Here is a 19,418-nt window from a genome sequence, read left to right as displayed (position 1 = left end):
GCAGTCTGCAGCAAACTGGTATGATTGGGATTTAGTAAACAAAACATCCCAAACAACCCCAAGTAGGGATGTACAAAATCCCTTACCTCCAGTCCACTGGGGGTCAGCGGGGGGGGGGGGGAGGCGATCCGTTCCTCCCCCCCGGAATCCATCCAGGCTGGCTCCACTTCGAAGCTCTGTGGAGCAGGCCGCCAGCTCCGCAGGGCTGGAGAAAGTCGATATGGCCAGCAGCCATTGCCGTGCCGTATCTCTGTGTAAGTCAGTCCCCCGGACACAAATGGCATAGTGGGTGCCATTTGCAGCCATAAAGCTGGTCAGTTAGCCTAAATGCAGCCATAAATAGCTGCATTTAGGCTAACCGACCAGCTTTACGGCCGCAAATGGTGCCCACTATGCCATTTGCGTCCGGGGGACTGACTTACACAGAGATACGGCACGGCAATGGCTGCCAGCCGTATTGACTTTCTCCAGCCCTGCGGAGCTGACGGCCGGCTCCACAGGTTCGACGTGGACAGGGATCCGACCCAGACAGATCCTGCAGGGAGGTGGAGGTGAGTGATCCGTTCTGCCACAGACTCTGGGCTCATTGGAGTCCGTGGCGGAATTCTCCGCCATCCCTAACCCCAAGATAAAAGGAATACATTAGAGATGTCAATATAATGGTGTAGAGCAGTACAGGTTAGAAGTGACAAATTATCTGTCCTGGTTAATAGCAGCCACTGTAGGGCCCAAACCTTACCAGTCCCCAAACTTCCACCTTTGTTGGTAGAAAGAATCTTGAGTTTAGTTTTGGGCAAGGCTAAAACAATTTAATTCAAACAAGTTGCTACTTTGCCACCAAGCTGAACTGAAAAGCTATGTTGACACTGACTGAATGGCTTTCATTTCAGGTGTCAGAGCTGAGACAGCAGCTCCGAATAAGGGGCCTGCCTGTATCAGGTACAAAAACAGCCTTGATGGAACGTCTGCGGCCCTTCCAGGAGTGCAGCGGGGGTTCAGTGCCCAGCTTCAATGAAATAACAACTGTTACCTTCCCAGTGACCCCAACAAGCTCTCTCTCTAGCTACCAATCACAGTCTTCAACCAGTCTGTTATCCAATGGCTTCTACCACTTTGGCAGCACCAGCTCTACTCCACCTATCTCCCCAGCTTCCTCAGACCTATCAGTGACTGGTTCCTTGCCAGACAGTTTCAACGAAGGACCAATGTCTTCCCCGCCATTTGTCTTGCACCCTTCTCCTGTGCAAGGTGGCTGTGAAGAGAGTCTGATGGGAAGTGTTAATGGAGCTGGCATCCAGCTTGATGTGGAAAGGGTCGACACAGAGAAAGACAAGATGTTGGTAGAAAAGCAGAAGGTCATCAATGAGCTCACCTGGAAATTGCAGCAAGAGCAGAGGCAAGTGGAAGAGTTGAGGATGCAGCTCCAGAAGCGTAAAAGGGGCCATGGATTCGAGGAGAAGCAGCCGTCATCACGTTTCTTCAGCTTTCCAGTCAAGCAAGAGAACACAGTGTCCAGCTGTCCATTTGCCTCTAAACAAGCTGCCTTGAAAGGCCAGGCCAGCAACTCTGACACACTGAGTAATAGTGGGACACCTCAGCTGCCCCGACTTGTAAATAGCCATTGCATGGAATCTTCAGAACAAAATGGCGTGCTGTCCTCCACATTCCTAAGCCCACAGTGCTCTCCCCAGCATTCTCCACTAGAGGCAGCAAAGAGTCCACAACACATCAGCCTTCCACCCTCACCAAACAGCCATTACCTTCTCTCAGTGTCCCCTAACACTCAGGGAGAGGGACGCAGCAATTCTCCACAGCCCAGCAGCCATCTGTGCACAGCTCCGGTAAGGAAACATTTTATTATATATACATATATACATATATACACTCAGCAGTTAAGCCTAAAGGCTCCCAGAGTAGTGTACTATAACAGCAATAAAAATAACAAGTGGAGCAAATAAAAAATCCAGTGATAAAACCAAGACCTCTGACAGTAGGGGGATATGGAGAAGGACCTTTGAGGATGGTTGTAATACTAGGACAACTTCATACAGAATGTGGTACCCAAGCTCCCAAGATACCCAGGTCCCAAGCTGTCTACAGCTTTAAAAGCTAAAAGCAGCACTTTGAATTGTGCTCAGAAATAAACTGGCGGGGTGCAGACACTTCAAAATCAGTGAGATGGGTTCCATGGAACCAGTCCCAGTCAGTAATCTAGCTACTGCATTTGAACCAATTGCAGTTGCTGACCAGTCTTCAAGGCAAACCCACATAGAATACATTGCAATAGTCCAAATAGGTCAGTCCCAGAGCATGGGTCACCATGGCTGGGCTACCTCTATCCGGGAGGGGCCACAACCACCTAAACCAGTGGAGGGTATTACATCCCATTAAAGCCACTTGAGTTTCCAGTGACCATATTGTGTCCAATAGACTGTGAACCTAGTCTTTCAGAGGGAGTGATACCCCATCCAGAACAGCTGAAGACCTTTGTTGGGTGATTTAAAAACTGGGTTGGTATACTGGCTCATGTGAGGGTGAAAATTCAGATTAACATTTCCACATGGCCATAGAACTAGATAGAGCAGTGGATAAGAACAGGAAGATTCTGACCTTTCCTGTGTCCTGATAGGTCTGGGGGAAGTATGAAGCCTTATTACAGGCTCCCACTTTTGCCTGCAGTTGGCAGTGTAGCTGCAACATTGACGTTACCAACCTTTACGGCTTTTTAGGAAAACCAGAGACTAGGACAAGTGCTAGTACAAGGGTGGGTGGGTGCATGGGTGTTTGCTGCAACAAAGTGACATTTCTCATCCTGCCCCCTGAAGGTCATCTGACAGGGGTTGGGTCTGTGGCCTCTGACACCAGAACACGGTGCCTAACACAGAATGAGGCAGTTCTCAAAATATAGAGTACCTTGGCTTTTAGTTAAATATCCCCACACCCCTGATACAAGCAAACATTTAATTTCTTCAAAAGTCATAAAGAATCCTGGCATTCATCACCAATCTTTCGCTCTATATAGGTGTCCTATAAGTCTTCCCTTCCCCTTCAAGAAAGAATCCCCTAAGCCAGGCAGCCTTTACAGACGCTTGTTCATAATTGTGGCTGCATTTTTTTTGTTATGGGGTGGGGGATCCAAGGTTATTTAAAATTTGCTTGGTAGACCTTCAGATGTGCTGTATCAGTGGAGAAACTCTTCTCACAGAAAGACAGCTGGGTTCCACAGTCTGGGCTTTTTTCTTGAGCTTCCATTGTATTTGCATTGAGCCCTCACTGACTGTTGATTCTCCCCCGCCCCCCGCCGCAATTGGTTTGTGGCTGGAGGGCTTTGGATGCAACTGCAGAGTAGCACAGCCTTTGTCAAACAGACGGGTTTGATTCCTGTGGTTGATTTTGCTTCCATGTAGGTGCCAACGCAGGGAGGCCAGAAGTATTCTATTTTGTCCCCCAGCTTTTGTAAGTCAAATGCTGCCCTCCCCGAGGGAAAGCAGCCACCACCCTATGCAGACGCTGTGAAACAGGTAACTAACTGTCTGTTATTGGTTAGGCTAGGGTTAGCTACAGATTGCTTCATAATGCTCGGCAACAATCAAAACAAAGTCCCTTGCCAATGTCAGAGCATTGTGTGACTCACAAGTGAAGCCAGCAAACTTCTGACAGGCTTAAAAGCTGGATTTACCATTGTAGAAAGGGTGTTTACATAGTCAGTTGGATCACACACACACACACAAGCAAATTCACTCAACTTCTGATTTGTTCAGAGATTGAATAAGAAATTAAAGTGAGAGTCAACCTCTGGCAAGAGCAGGGGTTATTGACCCACTTGCCCTTACATTCCTGGGTTAAGTTACCATGTAAACAAGAGCAGGACTGTTACTACTGTTGAGTGGACTTCTGACGTTTAGAAGAAACAGAGCAATCTGTGAATGACCTGAGTTTGTAAGCTATGGGTGTTCTTGAAGCAACTCACAAGTGCTTTATTCAAGTATAGCTGAGAACACAAGAAGGTACTTCCAAGGGAGGGGACAGCACTGGATCACAGTTAGTGAGAAAGAGAATGTGTGTGTTTCTTGTTATTGTTGTTTTTTAACATGAACCAGTGAGAGAGGTTGCAATCCTAACCAAGCAAATATTGCTGGATGTGGTGGGATTTTCTTCTGAGTAAACATGATTAGGACCAGGTTGCACATCTGAGTGAAGCAGAGACTGGTGGGAGGTTTTTCATTCCAGTTTGGGAGGGATGCTGATTGTACTTGAGGCTTTTATGAACCGAAATGGAGTGCCTGCAGTGCAAATCAACCCACTGTAAGTACAAAAAGTTGCTCAAGGATTTTGAGGGAGAGATTTGAGATACTTGTTGTTTTACTGATCAAAGCAGACTATTTGGAGCTCCTTGACACTCCATCATCTGTATGGGTCCATGTCTTCAGTTTTCTGCTGGAAAACATGATGTCTCAATCAGTCAGAGGTGATTTTTGGTAGCATGTGGCTCTAGCGACCACTTCCTAACTTCCCTTGCTTTTCTTCTTGGTGCAGCAGATGACCAGAAGTCAGCAGATGGATGAGCTGTTGGATGTGCTTATTGAAACTGGAGGTAGGTGATGTCAGTAGGATGAGGCTCTTTGTTCTGATCTAAGGAAACATGATCTTTTGGCTCCCCAAAGAGAACACTCTGTGCCCAACGCTTACAGAGATGGTAACCAATAGCCAGCTCTCTCTGGTGTCTGGAGAGTGGTGCCTGACACTGCTATTTCGGAGAAATTGCCCTACACCCGTCAAGCATAGTAAGCAGAATTGGAGCCAAATGCCAAATGCTTTATGCCTGCTAGCAACAAATAGTGCCATGGTCATTATCCACTATGAAAGTACTGCTTATGGTCATACCAACAAGATGCATTTCCTCGATGTGCTTATTTTAAGCAAACAGGAACTACTTTGGGGACCTGGCTGCTCTTAGTCATTGTCAGCGGCTGAAATGTTTTTATTCAATAAATTTGTAATCTGCCATTTCAAGCTTGCTTGAGGTGGCTTAAAATTAATAACACACAATCTAATAAATAATAAACAAAATATAAATGTAAACAAAAACAGCACAGCAGCAGTAAGAATAGTCCAGGCAAAATTAATAATCTAAAATGGGTAGGCAACCTTTTCGGGACATGGGCATTTGGCAATTTGAGAAACCGGCCTGGGCACCACCACAAAACATCTGCCATGGGAGGTGTGGCAAAGGACAGGTAAGCTGCCCAAAAGACTGTTTGTAAGGCAGAGGTGGGGTCTGAGCCCCAATACACTAAACAACTCACTCCTTTGAACCCAGTTTTCAGCACCAACAGAAACTTATTTCATAGTCATTCCAGCTGCTAGTAAGAAAACATGTTAATTAAAAAAAAGAAGTGGGAGGAGTAGGGCACTTTGGTGCATGCCAAGAAAGGTGTCTGGGGGTGCATTGTACCTGGGATGTACCTGCTTAATAGCAACAGCAAAACCATGGCTTGCTTTCTGATGCTGCTCCATTGGCCATCTCATTCTATAACGCTGGGGTGGGCAACTTGAGACCCTCCAGATTTTTTGGCCTACAAGCCCCTTCAGCCCTAATCAGCATAGCCAATGGTGAGGGATGTGGGGCTGTAGGCCCAAACATCTGGAGGGCCACAAGTTGTCCTGCTGTAGAGAAAGGAGTCAAAGTCTTCTCAAATGTTGAGGTAGCGACCATTGAGGTGCTCATTATTTTGTAACATTTAAAGTTGAGCGGCAGTCTGGTTCTATGGCATAGACGTTCAAGTTGTTGATCTGCTCTTGTCCTGTCATTTTTGGTTTGCAAACAGAAATGCCTGCCAATGCCAAAGAGGACCGCCCTTGTCTTCAGAAGGTGCCTCAGATAACAGTGTCTTCAGGGACTTCTGGAACATCTTCACTACTAAAGGCATCAGCTTCCTTTGAGCAAGGCCCCTCAAGTCAGCTCTCCTATGAACGCTGCCCTAGCAGCAATGACAGTCATCTAGAAATCTTGTTAAATTCCCACAGCCCTCTGGGGCGGTCAAGTGAAGTCACCCTCCTAAAGGTGGGTGGTGAGGAACCTCACTTTGAAGGGGTGATGGAAGGATTTTCTAGCAAAGCTGCTGATGAACTGCTCACACCCCATGAGATCCTGCCAACTCCCCTCTCGCCTATGGAGACTCCATTGTCTCCTTCTTCTGTTGAAGGATCTGGTTTGCACATGAGCTTCACAGAGTCTCCATGGGAAACAATGGAATGGCTGGACCTCACTCCACCTAGCTCAGCCAATGGTTTTGGTTCCCTCACCACCACAGGGCCAAGCATCTTCAACATTGATTTCTTAGATGTTACTGATCTCAACTTGAACAGCACCATGGATCTGCACTTACAACAGTGGTGAACAGAGTAAGCCCTATGAATGGGGATGCAGCCTACCACATACGATTTCCATGTAAGGGATTGAGAAACTATGTCAAAGAGCTCTGGTATATCCAGGAAGAAACTGGAGTCTTTTCCCAGATTGCTATTTATCTTTTCATTAGACGTGGAATCACCATATAATTATTCTCCCCCCGCCCCCCATCCTCTATCCCTAGCACTGGATCTTCTTCCTCTTCCTCCATAAGCAAATCCAGGCCCCATGAAACTTAGCTCACCTTTGTAGTTTCCAAACCTCTTTTAAAGGAGACTCCCTCTGCAATGGAAGTCTATTTGGTATGCACCTGTCAGTATTATCTCTAACATATCTATCAGCCTTAGCAAGTTATTGTGCTGTACTGTCCTACTACCTATTGTGCACAAACTTTTGTGGCTCCCAACACACTACCTGGGAATCATTGCCTTTCATCCTCATCATATACATAAACACTTTTCTTTTTTAAAAAGTCAGTCCACGAAGCATTGTCAGACCAGTAACCTTGAAGTTCTTGCTATCTTTTTCACAACTCAAATCATCCTTTAGAGTTTCACCGAACATTTCTCTCTCTTTGCCCTGTCCCTCTTATTTTCCCAGTTTTAAAGGCGCCTGCAACAGAACTGAAGCAATGTGACTTATTTTGTGATGGGCACTCACCTTGGAAAGAAATCCAGAGTAGAAACGAAGCAAGTGCAGAAATGAGGGGTCTTTAATTGACAGTAGGTTGGAGGTAGGGGGATCTTCCATGGCCCTCATCAATTTTCTGTTTTAAAGGTACATTCCTTCTTTAATATGTAGTTTGATATATTTTTATATTTTTATTTAATTGAAATATAAACATACATAATTTGATATACATATAAATAAATCTATAACATTTCCGCACAAATCCATCATTCAAATAAATCATTTCCTTAAATATTTGATATTATGAATATAACTATATTATCCATGAAAAGAAGTATACAAAATTGATAAATTCATATTCAGATAATCTACAACAACAAATCTGCAACAAGCAATAAAGTAATCACCATTTTTTGCTTCCTTTCAAAACTCCAAAATTTTCCTTTGAACAATAATATCATTTGTCTCCTTTGTCAGTGGATCTTCTAAAACTGAGATCTTTTAAGTTTTTGTTTCTCTTTTAGTTTAAAAAAGATGCCTGCCATGCTAATTACCTGCCCTCTAATAAAAGCTTTTCCTGCTTTTTCAAGCCACAATATAACCAACCTCAGGAGTCAGGTTAATTTTAAACAAATATTTCAGAGCTGATAAACAAGCTGCTTATTACTGATTCTTTAAGTAGAAGATAAGGAACTAATAGATATTCAATGTAAAGATCTATCACTTAAATGAAAGAGATTATCTATTCAATTGAAGTGCATATAATTTCAGTCAATATAAGAGAGTTAAATAACCTGATGAAATGAAGAATACCAAGACTGCAATCCTAGGCCCACTTACCTGGGATTTACATCTGAGTAGACATCTATAAGATCACATGGTAAATTATCAAAAGAACAAGCAAATACAGTTTTGATTCAAGAAAATATGTGACTAAGGCATGCACATTTACTGCAGTTTTATAGATCTGGAGGGTGTTTTTTTCTTCTGATTTAACTAAAATGAAGAGGGTGGCCATCTATATTGCAAAGCAATCCTGTGGTCCCTGGAAGGATGTCCCAGGGTCCATAAGATGGTGTGGATTCTACACGCACACCCTGAGATCAGGCAGGGAGTGGAGGGGGAAGGAGAGATGATCTGCAAAATCCGTGAGCCTCTCTGTCACTGTCCTGCGCACTGAGAGGTTTTCAAGGTGGAGCGGGAGGTGTTTTCACCTCCGCCTTTCCATATACCCTGCCTGAAGGGCTTTGGATGGGTGGAGAACTCCACCCTCAGAGCCCTCTATTTAAAGGGTGGCAATCCTGTTGGATTGTGCTTTTAGTAACTTAAATATTGAGACTGAGACAGTAATGAAGGCTGACTTTGGGTGGATCTTCCACTTAAGTGATGGATCCTTAAACTGAATCTCAGTTCCTTATCTTCTACCTAAACTACTTATTTATTACACTGTTTCTGTATCTTTCTCAGCTGTTGCTCTATTTGTAGTTGTATATCACTTTCTGTGTTTTCCTTTTCTCCTTGATCTATCTTGCCTATCATCCAAAATGAAATCTAAAAATAGTCCTACTGTTATAATGCATAATTGATGTATAAAGATCCCCCCACTGATACTTTATCTCAAACTGGCTGAGTTCTTCTGTAATTTACTTAAATTCTCTACTTTTGCTTGCATTCTAAGATGTAAATCTGTATATAGCTATATTTCTGTATTCAAGGTATTTGGATGTCCTTCTTTACACTTCCTCATAATAACCTGTCTCATCTGAAAACTGGAAGATTTTATTAAGACATCTCTAAGGTTGAATAGCTTTTTGTTTGCTGATTGTTTGATCCTATGTACCCCACCACCACCAAATGGGCTCATCTGCATCCTCACATAATACTCCTATAAACAGACTATTTACAAATGATATCAACTCTTCACTCATATCTTCTAGTATACCCCATAACATAAATTTGAGTTTTCTTTTATTATTACCTAACAGCATAATCCTATACATGTCTACTTTTATCAATGGAATTTACTTCTATTGATTACAATTAGTCTTATTCCCAGGTAAGTGAATATTATAAGTTATGTTCTTTCATCTACTGGTTTAGATAGTCCATGTACTTGACATACTTATGTAGATAGTCAGCAAACGGTATCTGGTAACTCGATTACCAGCTGTGCAAATCCCTACTTCAGTTTCCAAAACTTTTATTCTATCTGCCTGTTGTTTTTTCCCACCAAAATGGAGAATCTTCTATCAAATTTCCTTTCTACTTCTTCCCGTATCCTTTCCATCATATCACACATTTCTGCCTTAAAAGTTCTGAGTTCATCAAATAACAATCTTGACTCCTCTATTGTGTTCATTTTCTGTTCACCCATTCTTCCAGCTCGATTCCTTCTTATCTAGTTTCTACTCCATCATCTATAGCTTCTAGGTTTACTCTAGTACAAAAATCAGTTGTCTAACTTTCATTCTCACTTCTTTCCAAAAGACTACTTAAATGGATAAATACAAAATCTAGGCAATTTCTTTAAAATTGTGGTGCTAAATACATCTTACTAATGTAATATGTTAATTTAAATATTATCAAATTCATAAATTATAAAGTAGAAAACAATGGGCAATGTTGGATAACTAGGCAATCATGGATAATATGTATAAGAAATATTTAAGCAATTATCACCGTTAAGAAATACCTATTAACTTGGAGGACCAATTGATTAAGAGTTCAATAATCCATTAGTAGCATCTACAGAGAATGGAAAAAAGCAGGTAAGTAGCTAACTCACTCAACAAACAAGTTATACAGACAAAAAAATGATCTAGGATGATTCCCAAACACTTTAATTAGATCACATCCTCAGCAAATCTTCCTGGATAACAGTTTTCTTCTCCACATAACTGTGATAATCTTACCTCAGTTAATGAAAAAGTAAGAATGCAGTCTAGATAAGCTGTATGACTATTTAATTGAGCAAACTCAGGTCAGCCTGGGCAGTATAAAAATAGTCACTACAGGTAGGCAAGCAAAGATAGGTAATCCCAATTTTTGTCCTCTTCAACTTCCTTCTTTTAAACAGTCTATAATTCAACTCAGGTACAATAGCAACTCCACAAAGTCTCTCCAAGTGCCCACTAAGTGTCTTAGCATTGCCTGAGGCACAGACCAAGACATGGCTATCAGTCTGGTGAGCTGGATGTCCAGGTCTCTTCCACATATCCTGTTCTCCCAGCTCCATAGGTATGAAATCTTCAGGGAGAGTGGCAGACCAGTTCCCTGGTCTCTGACCACTTCTCTCCCTGCCTCTCTGAGAGGATCCCATTTTTAATGAGATGAACATTCTCTGTACATGAAGACATGCTTTCAACCAAAGTGAAAGAGTTCTAAATTTTAGCATGAAGATCCAAGAGATTTTAGAAGGGACTAATAAAGCAGAAAGTACCGCCAGGAAACTTAGAATTCCTATCCACAGGGATGATTGTACCTCTCGTGCATGCTTAAGCTGGCAAAAATGGTCCTAAGACAATTTGAAACAGTCACAAAGTTTAAATGGCACAACACATGAATGCTGCACATCCAAGACTAAAAGCACAAACCTATACATGCCTACTCAGAAGTAAGTCCCATTGACTTCATTATGGCTTACTCTCAGGTAAGTTAGTATAGGATTGCAGTTTGTCTACCTCCTTGTACTAGCATGAGAAAGTCAAGAGGAAGAAGTTAAATTGGTACTTTTTTCTTGTGGGCTGATTTTTAAGTACTATGGCCTATCCCCTTTCTTATTTAAACTCAAGATTATTAAATACAACATGATGTGAGCAGAACAGGACTTCCGCTTGCTCTTTTCTCCCCTGCAGTCCTCTGTGCCCCCAAATATGCTCCACAGGGTCACCCTCTGGAGAAGATTTGGGAGTGCACAGGGTGCTGTAGCAGGGAGGGGAAATCCACCAGTGGTTTCTGTTCTGCTGGCAGACAGCCAAGCACTGGATACAACCCCAATATTAGAATGCTAGACTGACAGAATATGCTGTAGAATAGTTTTCCCATGTAAGTGACGATAGATCTGTATGCAGTATTACACATGATCATCAAGCTACTGGTAGAATGCTCACATCTGTTACTGCACAGGGCAGACCCCAGAAAAACATGTGCAAGGTTTTTTGTTGTTATTCTAGGGCAAGGTCAGGCTAGCAGGTACAAGGCTGGGCCCCAGCAGGCCCAGCCCACAGGCTTTAAACATAGTAGCAAAATCCATTATGTTCCTAACACCCTTACTTCTTGAAGATAAACCTGAATATCACGTAATTCAAATGTGTCATCTCAAGAGAAACTGTAGTGCTCCCGGAATGGTAGAGCTGACTGGTTCACATGCAAGTAGGTTTCATCCCGGTGAGGACTCCAATACTAGAGATAAACAAAGCTTCCGTACGAGCAAAGCAATAACTGTCAAAGTTGACAAAAATATTTACCCTTTAGAAATAAAAGCACAAACAAGAATTTGCATATTTACTTTTTACTCAGGAAGTCCACTCTTTCTACCACCAAGGGGAAGGAACCCCTTCAGCCACTACTTCCCCCTTGCCCACTACTTCAAACAGTACTACTTCAAACAGCACTACTTCAAACAGAACCACCTGAGCTACAATACACTTCTTTGAGAGGGAAGCACTTTACATCATTTGATATCCTTCAAGAGTATAACCTGGATCTCTTCTTAATTCCTATTAATCTAATGATTTGGCTTCTTACTCGTACCCTCACTCTCTCCCTGTGTATCTTTCATTCTAGCCAGTTCAAAACATCTTACCTTCTCTGTTTGGCTTCTACCAGTAGACCAGATGCAGAATGGTTGGGTATAGGAAGCCAATAGGCCTTGATAAAGAAGAAGGGCTAAATCTTGCCCAGTAGCTGCTTCAAGTTGTGAGACGGATGGAGGTAATGAAGCGAACATTCAGACTGCACTTTAAATGTAGCCAGTTTGGCTTTAATTCGGAAAAAAATCACTTGAAACAAATCACGTGACCGTCTCTTCAGTGATGGCAAATCCTATTTGAGTTCAGTCAGTCACCATATTGTTGTAAAACTTTGCAGATCATTTCTTAAAAAAAAAAAATCAGTTCTGTGTTTCACATCAGGCAAGTCAGCTGACCCCATAATGCCACGCGACAAGCTAAAAAGTCCAATACCTCAAAGCCATGACTGTCTTGAACACAAAAGCCTCTGAAAATAGTAATTAAAAAACAAATTGTAACTACTGAAATTGTTACTTTATTACAGTGAAATCCAATGCATTTCTACTCAGAAATAAGTCCTACTAAGTTCGACAGGTCTTACTCCCAGGTATGCGAGTATAGGGTTGCGATCCCAAAGCTACTTCTGACATTACTTTTGCACAAGGAGGTGGATATAGACCAAGTGAACTAATAAAAATCTGAAATCTTTATTGTTGGAGGTTTTTGAAGAACAGGTGTAGTAGGCAGTTGCCAAAGATGCTTCATCTGTACTAAGGATTAGATTTAATTCATTTCTTGAGTAAAAATCTTTATCATAGAAGGTAACCATAGCTTTATCTATTGCAGCCTAAATGGAATGGCGGGAAAAAGTAACAAGGGCCTCATGTGAGAAGACACATGCCCATCCTACGCAGTTAGGCATAGACATTATCCACATTGAGTTGAGCAGTAGACAGATGCACCTCCAAACACAGCCAGAGCTCGCTTCATCCTTCCATTCTGAAAACAGCAGGGCAGCTGCTATCAAACCAGCGAGGGTCAGACAGACAGCTTGTGAATCATGTTTCATGATCCAAGTTGATCGGACCAAAGAACAAGGCTTAAAAACAATATAACCTCTGCTGATGTTTGCAGCCCTCCAATTAACCTTTGCTCGATCTGTTCCTGTGCCATAAATTAATGTATCTCAAGCAGTGAGATATATGTTGAACCATGTTGAGGAAAGCAAAGCAAATCCTGGCAAGGTGTACTTCCAGAGCAGCAGCAGTACCCAGTCATTGCTCTCCTGCTGTAAGCTACATAGCGCTTGTTTTGTGTGTATGTTCTGTCCACATTAGTGGGCTTGACATAGCTGTCGGGAAGGGACAATTCTGAGCACGCCATTTTTAAAAATTTATTTTTAAAACCAATTTTTTAAAAATTTGCATTAAAGCACTTTTTAATTTCTCTATTGGTGGTGACTTTCATAGCTTTTTTAAAAAGATAAACTTAAAAAGTGTTAGCAGTAATTAGAACAGCACCCACCCCCTCCAAAATAAACACAAACATAGTGCTAAAAATACAGGAACCAGAAAGGCAGGGGTTTTTTTTTAATCAAATTTTAATTGCTTAAAAATTTTAATATTTCAGCTGAAATGCTTTATTTAAGCAAGAATTTGTAATTATTTCATTTTTTTAAAAAAAGGTGTTTTAGTACAAATTCAAAGAACAATTAAAAAGCCATGAAGCTAACAGTGAGTGTCCAAAGTAGATGTGTGGCAATTGGTTCACCTGCCAAATACATAAATGCACAGATTAAAATCACACTTCTTATAAAGGGTAGAAGAGCAGTGCTAAAGGTTATATACACCTGTCTTTCCCCCCCAAAAGTAAGATTTTCATGGGGAAACCACAGGAAAACAATAATTTGATTGTGTCATGTAGATGCTGTGTAAAAAGTGCATGAACGGTGTAGCTATTCCACAGCAAGTGTGGAATCATGCAGTGTCGCTATGCACATTCTACTACAGCATGATGAAGCAGAATGGAGCCTCAAAGAGCAAGACTACAATAAACAGCCTATTGAGCCACCCCAGCTGTATTCCAACACACAATACCAGTTTAAAGAATTTCTGTGTGAGACGAACCTCTGCTGTCCCTCGTCACATGGTGCTGCATCTGCCTTTCAAGCTGGAGCCCTCCCACAGACATTCCTTCCTTCAGCACGCTTGTCCCTGTGATCTATGCTATGCAAGGAACAGTCCCACAGAAGTCATTCAGCCTCCTTTTACCTTCCTTAGCCTAATGAAAAGTTCTCATTTATACTATTGTGAAGCAGAATCAGCCATAGAGTACGAGACTGAAGTTCATGTTTTAGTGCCTTTGCCATGTGGCCATTGCCTTTTTCTAGATTTCCTGCCAAGTCCAATCTGTTGTGTGGGGAGCTGAATGAAAGCCCCATTCAAAGTCTTCTAGAGAACAGCTGTGAATCCAGAGATGAAAAGGAGGAGCTTGTTCTTCTAAGCTAGTTGGGTACTTTCCAATATTAGAAAATCCACCAGTATTTTTGTTTCTTCTGTAAATTTCTATGCACTGCAATTCAGAAAGGTCTCTCAACGGGGGGCGGGGGGGAGATACCTTTTGGCATCTATCAAATTGCTTGTGACTGCTTCCTCTAGACCTAGCAATTTCCTGAAACTTTGTAAAAAGTAAATATTGAAAAACAAAGATCATTACAAAAGTATTTACCAACTGAGTATATTTAATATTTGTGTTACTGGAAGGGCCATTGGTTGGAAATCAAGACAGCACAAAAAGGATTATGTTCCCTTGAGTGTCTTCTTGGCTGAAGAACAGCAGGAGAGTCGTCTCTGCAGACCTGTGTGTGTGTGTGTGTGTGTGTGTGTGCAAAACTCCAGCCTCATTAAGGTGACTATACTCCTGAGGCTTAAGTAGGGAAAAAATTAACAGCTGGCTTAAATATTGCTGCATGTTGTATAAAATGTTAAGTGTTTGTAAGGTCACTATTTAAAGCATGATTTTTCTATTGTACAAATGTTCACAGTGCACTGGTAGTATAGAATAACCCTTCACATGCTTATTTTCCTTTAATTTTTAATTTTACTATGCAAAAAGTTAGAAGTCATTCCATTGAGACTTTTTAATAGCACTTGAATCAAGAATAGTTTTAGGTGCTACACTGTTATGTGGTACAGGGCTTTAACAAAAGCTCTATCCTCCATATTTAAAGGGATGCTGTCAACTACTACCAAAAAAAAAAAAAATCACACTGTAAATAAACACACTGCCTTACCTCTGTGATGAGCACTGCTGATTTTATTAAAAGAATCCCTGTGATGTCACTCTGAGCTCTGGTTTTGCAGTTATTTTGTCATGTGCAAGTTTTACAATAGCTGATACTCCATTCCAAGCTGCAGCTCCTATATTGATTTAGAATTCTTCAGTGCCCTATCCCAAGGGCTCAGTATAGACTGTAGTATTTCTCATTTCAGCTTTGCAAACCACTCTGTGCAGTAGGTTAGGCTGAGAGACAGTGCCTTGTCCAGTAAGCTTTATGTCATGTCTGCACAAAGAGTCGAAGCAAGTCAAATACCTGCTGCCAATTTAGCCATGTCTGTTTCTAGCCTTCTACATGCTAAAGGAGAACTTGAAAATGTAATTTCACCCTTCAGTCCACTGAGAAATCAGTTTTGTTGTTTTTATAAATGCCTCCTCCCCAAAATAATAAAAAAAAAACGGAAGAATCTGCTAAAGGTCTGGAGAATGCATGGGAATTAATTCAAAATGGTTTCAATGAATGTTGTTGAAACCAATTAACAAACATACAAAATATGACAGATGGAACAAGGACAAAACACTACATAAAGCCAAAATGGTGGCTAACTTGCAAGCAGTACCACAGTGGTGTTAGAGCAAGTCACAAATGGAAGAGAAATCAGCAATGCTGCTGCCTCCAAGGCAAAGGCAATTCTGTGATGAAGCATTATACTCAATGTATGAGCAGTGACTGGACCACTGTAGTAGCGCAGCCAGGCCTCAACTGCACTACTGATTATCTAGGTAAAGAGAAAGACAGCAGAACTGATTCAGAAGGCCACAAAATTGTTTAACGATCCAGCAACATCAGGATCAACTGACCCTCTTGTGCTTAAGGGGGGACGCTCCAAGGTTCCACCATCCTTTTTGGTCCTTCTTGCAAGCATCAATAAACAGGGAACCTGGCCAGAGGAAGATGGCATTTTTACATTTCAGTAGAATTTATTGATTTTCCCATCACGTGTCTGACCTTATAACAAGAATAACAAGGTCATAGTCGCATCCTTGATTTATTACAACTGACCTGCAGGCGAAAAAAATAGAACTATTACATTAACACTTTGATTCCATGTAGAATATTTTAAATAGAAGAGGAAGAAGTGAAATCAGGAGAAGATAAAATAGTTGGAAGCTTTTAGAAGCCATCATGTTGTCAAACTCCATTTTACTTACAGACGATAAGGCAATATCCCTGCACATCAGCTTCTTAATAAACTTTTATACATTTTTTTTCTATGGTACAAGAAGAAAAAATTAACCAGAGTTCACAATGTACAGTTCTTACACTATTTTCACAGCTTCTGAACACTATACATCTTTATAAACATACACCGTAATATAAATGCTGCACCCTTAACAGTATAACAATCTATGATTAATATGCTAGAACTGTCCATCTCTCTCAATCATCCACTGAGCCTGAATGGGAAGCGACCTCCATTTCCTGGTTGGCTGAATGGAAATGCTCTGCTTAAATACATGGGCATAGAATGGGGGAAAAGAAAGGGCTATGACAACTATTCAACTTTTGGCAGAGACAAGGCGGAATAACCAAGAGATTGGCATGTACTGGTTGGGAAGCGTTGGACAAGGTTAAACCATCCACCTGAGAGGACTACAAGGAAGAATGCCTCCACTAGAAGTCTGATGCATGATCTCATTTGGTGTTGACCATGTTCTTGCATGGATAAAGTTTTTGCCATAAGATGAAGAGATTAAAGGTGCTTCCATATGAGGTTTTTAGCATGCAATCGCCATGCCTCATTCACAGAATTCTACAGGTCCAGATGCCATCTTCTAACCCTCCCATGCTTTCTCCCTGCTCCTTCCACCATTTTTCTTTCCACGAAAAATCTGTTAAGGAAGAAAAGATGGACCACCTCCACATTGTCTTTTGATTGATAGTGCAAGGTGCCTCTGTCTGGAAGCCCCTGAAGTTAACTGGCTACACCAATGGGGTCTTGTCCTAACTGACCCACTCACTGTTAAGACGGAGTCCCTTCCAATGCTAGACTTCTATATAATATAAATTGCCTACTGGAATTCCAAATAATTTGGGGCCTTAAGGACTTAAGGCCACTTCCTTCCTCTTGCCACTTGGTGTCAATACCTCACTGGATGCAGATGAGATGACTAACTAGTGATTGTTTAAGGGCACAGTCCTATGCATCTTTAGATAAAAAGAAGTCTCACAAGTTGTAGGACTTTTTCTGTCTAAACATGCATAGGATTAAACCCTAAAGTTCTTTTTTCTTGGTCTGGCAAAATAATCTCTACAGTTGTTTTTCTGTTAAAAGCTTTAAAGAATTTAACATTCCAGTTCTCTCATTTATAATGTTATTAGGAAAATCTCATAAAAATGAAAGCTCATTTTTAGAAGGTCTCAGAAGAGGCTGAATTCATCCACAAAATGAAATCAAACATATTTTAGCATCCTTTTTCTAGTGATTTTGGGAGTCCAACTATCCAACTGAAGGGGATAGGGGAAGCTTATTTGTTCTGGTGGTGGGATATCAGACACGAAGCAGAGATCCAAGTCACACCTGGAGCTCTGTGGAAAGCTTCTAGATTATGCATTTGGAGATCAGGGGAATGTGAACTACAAATATTTACAGATAAATAACGTAATACAGCTCTTCACAACTGCAGGCTGTCCGTGCCCTTTCAAATGTGAAAGTTTAGCCAGCTAATGAGGATGATGTAGTTCGAAATCAGGGGTCACAAGCCAGTTAAATTCAATTGAGTAGTTTAATAATTCCTCAGATCAAAACCTTATCTCACCAGGTAACAATTTACAGGACACCTAGTTCTACTGAAGAGTGGCTTGCTTGGAAAATGAAAGAATACATTATTCTCCATCTCTTGTAAGTTTGTTAGCCTATTTCAATGCAATGCATTATTTTTTGGTAAAGACATAGTCCATTTTACGTGATCACTTCTTTATCCCCCCCCCCCAAATATGAAGTTCTGCTGAGCCACACTGTCCCCAAGACATACACTGTGACTAAAAAGCAACAGAATTTCAAATCAATTCATCTATTGCACTTTGTGAAGAAAAATATATATATTTATATATTTATATATTATCCCCTGTTTGCCTTTGCTGGCTCCAGAAGGTAAAAGTAGCTCATTTGGCTGCACCAGTTCCTCTCTCCCCAGTCAGGGTTTCTTTACGTTCAGAATCAGACAGTCCAACACCTAACTTCCTTTCTTTTAAATTATTTGTAACAATTGGAAGAGTCTGAGAGGATAAAATCATTCCAGTAACTGTTGAAGAGTCTCTGAGTCTAGAAATTAACTTCAGGTGCTATCCAATCATGGTAAACAAATAAAATGTTACTTATTTCCACATTTCATGAATATGTCCACAAAAAGAGCAAAATGGGGTCTCTCTTTGACTGACACTAACACTGTGTGATCAGGTATTACATGGATGCACTTCATAAGTGACAATAATATACAGACAGAATGGAAGAAGAACACCAACATTATTGCACATGGTGTTTGGGCGAGCGTTAAAACACTGCAATATGGGGTGAAGATTCTGTACATTTTGCTTTCTCCCAGCATTTGCACTAGAATTTTGATGTAGCAGCAGTATCAATCGACGTACATTGGAGAGCTGGGAGTTGCTGGCATTTGATCCAGAATTTTACAAACATAGCACGCAACATCCACTGTTCGTTCTTCATACATTAGGATGAAGGGATGTTTCTGGAAGAAGTGAAAGGAACAAAACATATTCTCACTTTTGGAACACATGATCACATAAGGTACCCACAGAAGATACGAGCTTTCATATAACGAACACTTAAAATACTATGAGCTGCTGCCCTTGGGTAATGGCTCATAAGATCCAGCGCAAGGTTCCTAACATCAACATGCACATATGCAGCCTTGGTTCATCACAGTTGGGTGCAGGAGCTATTGCACCACCTGGTAGGGTCCTCTCTACCTTCCTTGTGTAGCATCCAACTGTAGGTGGTGGTGCAAATGTAGGTGTCAAATGTAATTGTAAGAGAGAGGATTCTGGTTTCCTGGCAAGCAGGACGGAAGGAATATATCCATACTGCAGCTGCAATTTATGTTTATGTTGCACCTTTGTAGCTTAATCCGGTCATCTGGGAACATCCATGTAAATATTAACATGAAGATTTCAACCACATTAAATGTATCAGTTCTGTCTTGTGTGTCTATTTGTGGAATAGTTTTGCTCACACTACAAGTGCCACTGCTACCCCACTTGGAACAGTAAATTGTAAACTGCTATAATTCAACCATTCTCATCCCAGAGAGAAAACACACCAATACATATAGGTTTAGAATCTACC

The 19,418-nt window shown here is 41.3% G+C and overlaps 2 protein-coding genes and 1 non-coding gene across 18 annotated transcripts in view; 1 reads left to right on the top strand and 2 right to left on the bottom strand.

Annotated features, from left to right (window-relative positions):
- MYOCD (myocardin) overlaps window positions 1–10,535 on the top strand; it is a 349,938-nt gene extending 339,403 nt beyond the window's left edge. For 3 of the 5 annotated variants that reach the window (XM_084838301.1, XM_084838302.1, XM_084838303.1), the window contains exons 11-14: window positions 891–1,841; window positions 3,408–3,521; window positions 4,537–4,594; window positions 5,829–10,535. In XM_084838301.1, coding sequence (XP_084694427.1) covers window positions 891–1,841; window positions 3,408–3,521; window positions 4,537–4,594; window positions 5,829–6,400 — 1,695 coding nt within the window. In that variant the 3' untranslated portion in view covers window positions 6,401–10,535. Of the gene's footprint in view, window positions 1–890; window positions 1,842–3,407; window positions 3,906–4,536; window positions 4,595–5,828 lie in introns of those variants that run through there. The other 2 variants (XM_084838304.1, XM_084838305.1) reach the window with 2 other exon arrangements.
- The window catches only part of MAP2K4 (mitogen-activated protein kinase kinase 4), an 83,004-nt gene continuing 64,057 nt past the window's right edge, over window positions 472–19,418 (bottom strand). For 8 of the 12 annotated variants that reach the window (XM_084838310.1, XM_084838306.1, XM_084838309.1 and 5 more), the window contains one exon: window positions 472–18,801. In XM_084838310.1, the coding sequence (XP_084694436.1) occupies window positions 18,688–18,801 (114 nt within the window). In that variant the 3' untranslated portion in view covers window positions 472–18,687. The remainder of the gene's footprint in view (window positions 18,802–19,418) is intronic. The other 4 variants (XR_014788320.1, XR_014788317.1, XR_014788319.1 and 1 more) reach the window with 4 other exon arrangements.
- On the bottom strand, window positions 11,101–11,266 carry LOC146354167 (small Cajal body-specific RNA 16). The gene has a single exon (XR_014788709.1).

The sequence above is a fragment of the Heloderma suspectum genome, chromosome 2 (genome assembly GCF_057233095.1).
Source record: "Heloderma suspectum isolate Gila_16-S chromosome 2, 16-S_ref, whole genome shotgun sequence".
Classification (NCBI taxonomy): Eukaryota; Metazoa; Chordata; class Lepidosauria; order Squamata; family Helodermatidae; genus Heloderma; species Heloderma suspectum.
This window is presented reverse-complemented; position numbering and strand designations above follow the sequence as displayed.